This window comes from Glossina fuscipes, unplaced genomic scaffold, assembly GCF_014805625.2.
Source record: "Glossina fuscipes isolate IAEA_lab_2018 unplaced genomic scaffold, Yale_Gfus_2 106, whole genome shotgun sequence".
Classification (NCBI taxonomy): Eukaryota; Metazoa; Arthropoda; class Insecta; order Diptera; family Glossinidae; genus Glossina; species Glossina fuscipes.
In genome coordinates, this window is record NW_023998449.1 from 160,443 (window position 1) to 168,642 (window position 8,200).

The 8,200-nt window shown below is 34.5% G+C and overlaps 1 protein-coding gene across 9 annotated transcripts in view; it reads left to right on the plus strand.

Annotated features, from left to right (window-relative positions):
* Positions 1–8,190, plus strand: part of LOC119638669 (SPARC-related modular calcium-binding protein 2) — a 26,842-nt gene extending 18,652 nt beyond the window's left edge. For 7 of the 9 annotated variants that reach the window (XM_038035593.1, XM_038035591.1, XM_038035596.1 and 4 more), the window contains 9 exons: positions 4,455–4,611; positions 5,615–6,111; positions 6,197–6,311; positions 6,656–6,820; positions 6,942–7,060; positions 7,127–7,401; positions 7,469–7,621; positions 7,684–7,814; positions 7,879–8,190. In XM_038035593.1, coding sequence (XP_037891521.1) covers positions 4,455–4,611; positions 5,615–6,111; positions 6,197–6,311; positions 6,656–6,820; positions 6,942–7,060; positions 7,127–7,401; positions 7,469–7,621; positions 7,684–7,814; positions 7,879–7,949 — 1,683 coding nt within the window. In that variant the 3' untranslated portion in view covers positions 7,950–8,190. The remainder of the gene's footprint in view (positions 1–4,454; positions 4,612–5,614; positions 6,112–6,196; positions 6,312–6,655; positions 6,821–6,941; positions 7,061–7,126; positions 7,402–7,468; positions 7,622–7,683; positions 7,815–7,878) is intronic. The other 2 variants (XM_038035598.1, XM_038035600.1) reach the window with 2 other exon arrangements.
* Positions 8,191–8,200: the final 10 nt, after the last annotated feature.

Below are 8,200 nucleotides of genomic sequence, written 5' to 3' on the forward strand. Positions count from 1 at the left end.
CGAGTTTTCCCACGATGTATAAACTCACTGACAAAATGACGGATTTCGAATCAATCATTTCTTCGGTCACTGTAACTGTCAGGAAAATTTTAAAATTGTTCACAAATCGCTAATACTTTTTTTTCTAGCTAGAACAAACAAGGGTTACTTCGTGTTATAAAAATAATAAAGGTAATGTCGTACTATTTCACGAAAATAGTGCTGAAATCTTTTTATTAATTTTTCATCTATACCGATTGCCATTTTTTTTGGACGCTGGAGTTACCGCAACGTCTATCCAAAAGTTCCAAAGAAATTTGTACCTATGGTTGCCCACCATAATAAACATGAGAAGTTTTTCAATTAAATATTGAAACCTACATGTTTTACAATCTGTGGTTTTCATTTGTGTAACATTGGGATTTTCTACCAGCAGCACAATTTGTTTGCTTTCTACGATTCTTTCTTTTAATAAGATTTTAGCTTTTCATATATTTATTAGTTGTTCCTCAAATCTGAAGCTGTACAATCTTTATTATAGCACGGCTCTCTTATCTTAATGCGTTTAGTTTAAGTACTGGTTAGAATATGCGTGTATTATCCAATACACTTTTAAACTTTCTCTCTTGAATTTGTTCAAAGACTTTCTGTCTCTGTACAAAATTCATAATAGCCATTTTGCTTAAAACTATTTAGCACTTAGCACACTTTGCAAATTATCTGCACTCGTTCTAAATTTCCCCGTTAGCCACGTTACAACCAAATCTTATCTACATCTGTTTTAATCAGATCTTCTAAAGAAGTAGCCACAAATTATTATTATGGAAGTTATATGGTAACCTAAAAAGCGTTTTTTTAACAGTTTGTTTAAGCGTTTAACACTAAAGCTACCGACATTCCATCTATACCTATTTCTACCGTGAGCGGTCAAATGACCGCGTCAAAAAAAACATATATAAAGTAGATAGTAAACAAAATATTTTTCTGATGCTACATTAAAAACTCGTTCCCCGCTTTTCGATGTTGTATGTTTTATTTACTTTTATGCATTTTCATCACATTTTTTACAAATTACAGCATTTTGTGTTGCACATTTTCCACATACGTATTTTTTACATTTTATACAAATTTTGTTTGTTTTGTTGACTTTACAATATCTTATTTGACAAGATCTCCGTTCAGAAGAAACAGTGTTTGTATTTATTATTGTTTTTGATGAGCATTCTTGGCTTATCTGTTTCTCTTTCTGATGTTCGGTCCCAAGTTCTTCTGCCAACTGAAACAAAAACTCTTGCCTCGATATATCCTCACCCGTCGGCCATTTGGTCGGTTACATCTACACCGAATTTTGTACTATTATAAACTCTAATTGTCTCTGGTATACGGGTGTCATTTTTTTCAATTTCAACGGATGAATGCATTGAACTAAGTATCAATACTTTTTATTTGGTTTAGCTTTATAAATTGTAAGAATAAAATCTTTCGATTTGTATAATATTGTTGAGAAGCGTGTCATACTATCCTTTGCCTGTCTCGCTAATTTTGGTAGCTCTCTTTTATTTCTCCGGATAGTTCCAACGAGAGTAGTTCTTTTTGTTAGAAGTTTACTCGCCAGTGACGCGCTTGTAAAAAAATTGTCAACTGTTATATTTCTCCCATGGCCCGTATATGGTTCTGCTAATTTCAAAGTTACAAATTGTCCAAGTGAGATTGATGATTCTCTCCCTTCATCTTTTCCCAACTATGGGAAGCCGTTTACTATATATTTACTAGTTACATCGGAAGCTAATCAGAATTTTATAACAAATTTGTCCGGTTTATTGGGCATATATTGAGTAAATCTATAACGTGCTTTTGTAGGAAACAATTGTTCATCTATAGTAAGATATGCTCCTGGTTTATAACAGTTCTATAACATAAATTTTTCAAGCGGTCAAATGACCGCGCCCGGTCGACTAGACATGGTATAATTTTTCTTCGGAAAATACACATTAAAAAAAGTTGTAAATATTGAAAAATTGTTTGTATGTATATTTTAGGAAAAGTCAATAAGATACATGATGATACAATAACGTTTTATGCGAGAAATTTTAAACGAAAGTTTAAAAACGGTCATTTGACCGCGCGGTACGTTTAGTGTTAATATAATGTTATGTAAAGCGCGTCATATAATTGTTCAATTCTATCCCCAACCTCGTAATGCGGACTTAGATTTTTAGAAGCCAGGCTTCAGTTACAATTCTTAGAAGATTTTTTGAATTACTTATCAAATATCATTCTGTCATTTTTGTGTTAACACTTTTTAGGATTTAAATGTTTTCCAAATCTCTTCGCCAATCCGATAACCGAAGGCAAATCATAAATGCGTATGTGTTTTTTACATTTTAAGAGTCTCTTCTTCTGGAATATCCATTTTATCATTATTTAGCGGGGTTTTTATTTTATTACATAATTTACACCACGTTGACGTTTGAATGTCGTTCAATATGAGAACTTTAATAAAAATTTTTCATTTACATAAAAATAATATATTAGTTTGGGGAAAAAGAAATCCATTATTTTTATATGAACTTCAGGACTTTATTTAACATGCTTGGGATTGTCCGATTTGGGTCAAATATGCACCGTTTTTTTGTACGATTTGTTGCCATTTTAAAGGTATCTTCAAAATGCCTCTCTCATAGAAGTCCTGGTCTCTATTTGCAAAAAACTCTAGTAGTAGATTTTCGCAATCCTTCTAGATTCCAATTTTTTATCATTAAAGAAATTTTGCAATGCAATAAAAAGATGATAATCGCTTGGGGCCAAGTCCGGACTGTATGGCGGATGCATTAAAACTTCCCAACCAAGCTCCCGTAGTTTCTGGCGAGTCACTGTAGATGTGTGTGGCCTAGCGTTGTCCTGGTGGAACACGACACTTCTCCTCTTGGCCAATTCTGGCCGTTTCTGGTCAATCGCTATCTTCAAACGGTCCAGTTGTTGACAGTAGAGATCAGAATTTAGCGTTTGGCCATATGGAAGCAACTCATAATAAATAATCCCCTTCCAGTCCCACCAAATGCATAGCAAAACCTTCCTGGCCGTTAGTCCTGGTTTGACCACCGTTTGAGGTGCTTCACCGCTCTTTGACCACGATCGTTTTCGCACAAGGTTATTGTATGTGATCCATTTCTCATCTCCAGTCACCATCCGTTTAAGAAATGGGTCTATCTCATTCCGTTTGGCCAAGGCTTCGCAGATGGAAATTCGATCCATCATGTTTTTTTCTGTTAATTGGTGTGGCAGCTTTGTGTAAATGGTTTAAAACTCTTTTATGGTCGAGTTTTAGCTCCTGAGCGATGTTACGACTGCTAACATGCCAGTCAACTTCAATCATTTCTCCGATTTTATCGACATTTTCGACGACCGGCCTACCTGTGCGAGGTGCATCTTTAACATCAAAAATTCCTGAACGGAATCTACGAAACCAAAATTGTACATAATTGGCTGTTACAGTATCGGAACCATAAACACCATTCACAATTTTAGCCGCCTGGCTTGCATTTTCGCCTTTGTCACAGAAAAACTGTTAAATTAACCGAATTTTCTCTTTGTTCACTTCCATTTTTAACACGCTGTAACTCACAACTGAATGCACCAAACAAAAAACAGCAAAAGAATTTTTTTTACTGCGAAATGTCACCTTTCCAACGAGCATAAATGTGAAATTGTTTGATCGATGCTTTACGAGAAATCTATCAGTTCAGCTATCTACCGAAAAAATAATGGATTTCTTTTTCCCCAAACTAATATAATTTTCGGAGTATTATTGATTAACTGAAGTGGTGTAGGGTATTCAGCCTTCTCCGAGTATGGAACTCTGACTTGTTTTGTGTATAATTTGCTTTACACATCAGCGTCTTCTTAATGTGGTTAGAAGATTAACTTTAAATGCCGTTAGAATAATCCTAGTTTTTATTTAACATTGCTTTCTGACATGCAAACTTATGATCAGTATTTTATTCGGAATTGAGACTGGGACATGACTAGGTACTTTTTATGTATCTGGTGCCAATAACGGAAGCAATGCTGATATTGTTTTATGCTTGCTCTTTCATTCTTATTATTTATGTGAGCAAAAAACCGTTAAAGTTTTTTTGATATGACGTTCTCTCAAACGTTTATAAAGCAAAAACATATTACTTCTTTAAAATACTCCTAAATAAAATTAAATAAAAAATTCTTTAATTCTTTAAAATAAACGATGAAAAGAAAACACGTTGCGTTTGGACTTTTTGCATACATACTCACATTTAAGCACACCATACCCCACATTGCTTTAGAAAACAGAATTGTACATGGTCGTGCTTTGCAAACGATTGTGACGTCATATTAATAAGTCAATAACAGAATTTTTCTTAATTCAGTTTTTCAGTTTCAGAGATTTAAAATCTACTGAAAAAAAATGTTCTGTTAATCTACCTACTAAATTTCAGATATCTGAGTGTGCTGTCAAAGTGGGCGAATGTGATGAGACTAAGGGTCGTCCAGTTTGCGGTACCGACGATCAGACCTATCCGACGCGCTGCCATCTATTGCGCGTCCAGTGCAGTGGTCATCAAGTGAGCATTAGATATCGAGGATCCTGCAAAGGTAAGAGTGTACTAACCCTCTCAATCCTGCTAGAACATTTGTAGACGGATGTAAGTGAATAAAAAAAAAATAAAAAATAAAAATAAATGCATTCTTCTTTTTAAAGACTTTCGAAATATTTATTTATACATTTTCTTCGCTTGATGGAAAATACTTTTAACACAGAATTTTTTTATAATGAATAGAAAAAATTTGCTTAATTTGGTTTCATCGCTCTTTTTGAATATGATGGCTCCTTTATATTTGAAAAATCGCTTTCAATCCATTTTGTGGCTTGCTTCCGTATCCACAACTATAAGTAATTCTTAAAATTTATTGTTTTTGTTTCACTGGAACTAGTTGCTGATCAAAATTTAGCAAAATTGTTTTTTCATACCTAATTCCTTGAGTTTGAATTTCAAATCATAAATGATCAACACGATTGAGAGAATAATGTAATGACGTGATTATAGCGGCTGTCTCAAGCAAAAGGTTTAAAAATGATTATGTAGTCGTTTATCTTAGCCTGCTAATATAAAATAATATTACTCCACTACCCCATCTTAACCATGTTTGCATATAAAATTGTCTTAGAGCAAATAATAAATAATAAAAATAGAAAACCATGCATTGCTAAAGAGAACCATGAATTGTTAGAAGAAAACTGTGCAAATTCATGCATTTTCACGGAAAACTAGACTTTTACCAGAAAACTATGGAAACGTGAATAATTTTATTCTTATTCCTCATGACCGCTTTTTTTATTCAATTCCTTTTTAACTTTAACCTTTTCATCGTTTGTTTCGGAATTATGGATGCAAGTTCTGTCTCCAATGATTGTTTATTTCAAAAATGCCTTAACAGCACTATAAGGTATCGTAATGCGATATAATCTATAATCTTATAAGCGAAAGAACTCAATAGCTGAAACGATTAGAGATCAAGTACTCTACTTTGCTGATGAAAATATGTTCTTCGATGGTTTTTTTCTTACAAGTTTTATGAAAATGTTATCTTTTTTTAGCATGCAATGAAGCTCGTGATTACGCTTTAAAGCACAGAACAAAAACACCACCAAAATTTATACCCCGATGTAAATCAGATGGAACGTACGCTTTAATACAATGTTTAGCTGATACTGGTTGCTGGTGCAGCGACAAAGAGGGAAAGCCGATAGAGAATACTTCGGTACGCAACGGGAAACCAAAATGCCATGACTACAGCAAAGCTAATATTAGACGTTCACCACCGCACACTACGGGAACTAGGCGCAGTACAAAGCGTATCTGTAGTCAGACAGACCGGGCCTTGTTTAATGGCAATCTCTTTAAAATATTCCAAAGTGAATATATACGTGTATGTCAGCAAAATGAAAAAGGGGGTTTAGGGAAGTTAATGAAACCGTTTGCAATGCGACACGATAACGAAGTAACAGATTGGAAATTTGCCAATTTGGATGCAAATGCAAACGAAATATTGGACAAAAATGAGTATCGTGAACTTAAGAAACTGGTGAAAAGGGTAAGAAAAATAAGGGCTGGTGCACCCCCCCCCCCCCCGGCGGGCTCAACTTTCCGTACTTGTTAAGTTCATCTAATGTTCGTAGGCCGTCAAACCCAGACGATGTGGACGTGCTTTTGGTAAATTCTGCGATCTTGACAATGATGCACGCTTGTCACGTCTGGAATGGAATAGTTGCTTATCAAAAGATAACAATAATCGTAAGTGCACGTCCTATATATATATACTTATTTTTGAATTTTACTTGAAGACGAAAATTTGCATGTTTAAAACAATTGGCTAGTAAATGTTGTTCAAAAGAATTTGTCGTTCTCCACGTCTTACCCTCCAGAGCATTTCATGATAGATCGTAGCAAAAGCACGAACGTCTCTATTAATCCTATACATCTATTACAATCACATCATGCGGATAATCGGCGAATATACGCACATAATGCTTTCCCATCTACTCACCAAAAGACATTTACACGCGAACACAACAATCGTCATCCATATCAAAATTCCATTGTTCGTGATAATAACAATAACAATCGTTTACATCCAGATGCTGATTTCGAGGACAACAGCGAAACAAATTTTGACGAAGATGATGACAGCAGTCAACAACTTTACGATGACGAAGCTGACTATGAAGATGACGAAGATGAGACCGATCACTTGGGCTATATTAATGCATTTGGTTCATCTACGAAATTTCCATCTATACATTGTACGTATAAAGAAGTTCGCATGTTCTATTTTTTTGTCTGCAGCATGTTTTTAGGGTGCAGAAATACGATTTCATTACCTTCGTAAAGAAGCTCTTTTTTACGAATTCTACAAAATTATAGGTATTTCGTTTTTGTCGTTTCTAGTTCTAATTCCAAAATCCCCAGATTCCCCACTAAAAGAAACCGAAAATGAATCAGATTGTTTAGCAGACCAGACAACTGCTTTGGAAGAACAAAGGGTATATTTTGGATAGATATTTCTTGAAGTTATAATCTCACAATTATGCTTTTACATGAATGGTTAGCATGGCAATACCTTAATATACGTGCCAGAGTGTACATCTGACGGTCGTTACCAACGAGTACAATGCTACCGTTCAACACCATATTGTTGGTGTGTTAATGAGGAGACCGGCAAAAATATACCTGGAACATCAGTCAAAGACCGAAGACCACAATGTGATGCCGTTTATACAATAACTCGTCCTATGAAGGGTTGCCCCGAACCAAGAAAGACAACCTTCATTATAGAACTTAAAGAATACTTAAAGAATCATATAATTTCCGGCATGAAGACTGGGTAAGTTTGAAAACAAATTGTGGAAAAAAATTTAAAAGAATGTTATTTTAATTCCGAATTTTGTCAGGAATATTAATATCAATAATACTAGCATTGGCATATGGAACAATGAGGATGAACGCATTGCTAGTCAAAGTTTTTTGGTACTAGATAAAAATAAAAATAAAGCTTGGGAACGTAAAGAATGGAAGATATTTCGTGAGTTGGTGACTAACACAAAGTAAGTTTGGGAAAGCCTTAAAATGAAATTAAAAAACTTGAAGTGTTATTTAATTATCATAGGACATTGCGAAAATGCGGTAAAAAAATGCCTCGGTACTGTGATGTTAATAGTGATAAAAAAATAACATTAAATGAGTGGTTAGCCTGCCTGCGGTCGCAAAGTTCAGATACGTTGCAGCATACCTCAGTTGGTAAGTGAAACTATGAAAAATTTGAATCTTATTTACTTCTGACAATTATTTTTATTACATTTAGACGAGTCAGATTCGTCAAAACCTTTAAAACTTACCGGTTCAAATCCTTTGGAGCAATACCTTAAGGAGTAAAGCGCAGTAGCGGCCAATTTGTAGGTTCGGCCTCCACACACGATCTTCGTAAGAGATGTAGTTAACTCATTACATGGACGACAAGAGAGAGTCCAAAAAGCCGCAAAATCTTCTATCCAAGAAACTGATTTTTGCATCTAAAGACTTTCGTGTTATGTAATATTGTTCCATATATATTCATACAAGTGCATTGCTTGAAATATAATATATAATCTTTTTTATATAAATGTATCAAAAATATAAATTCATCT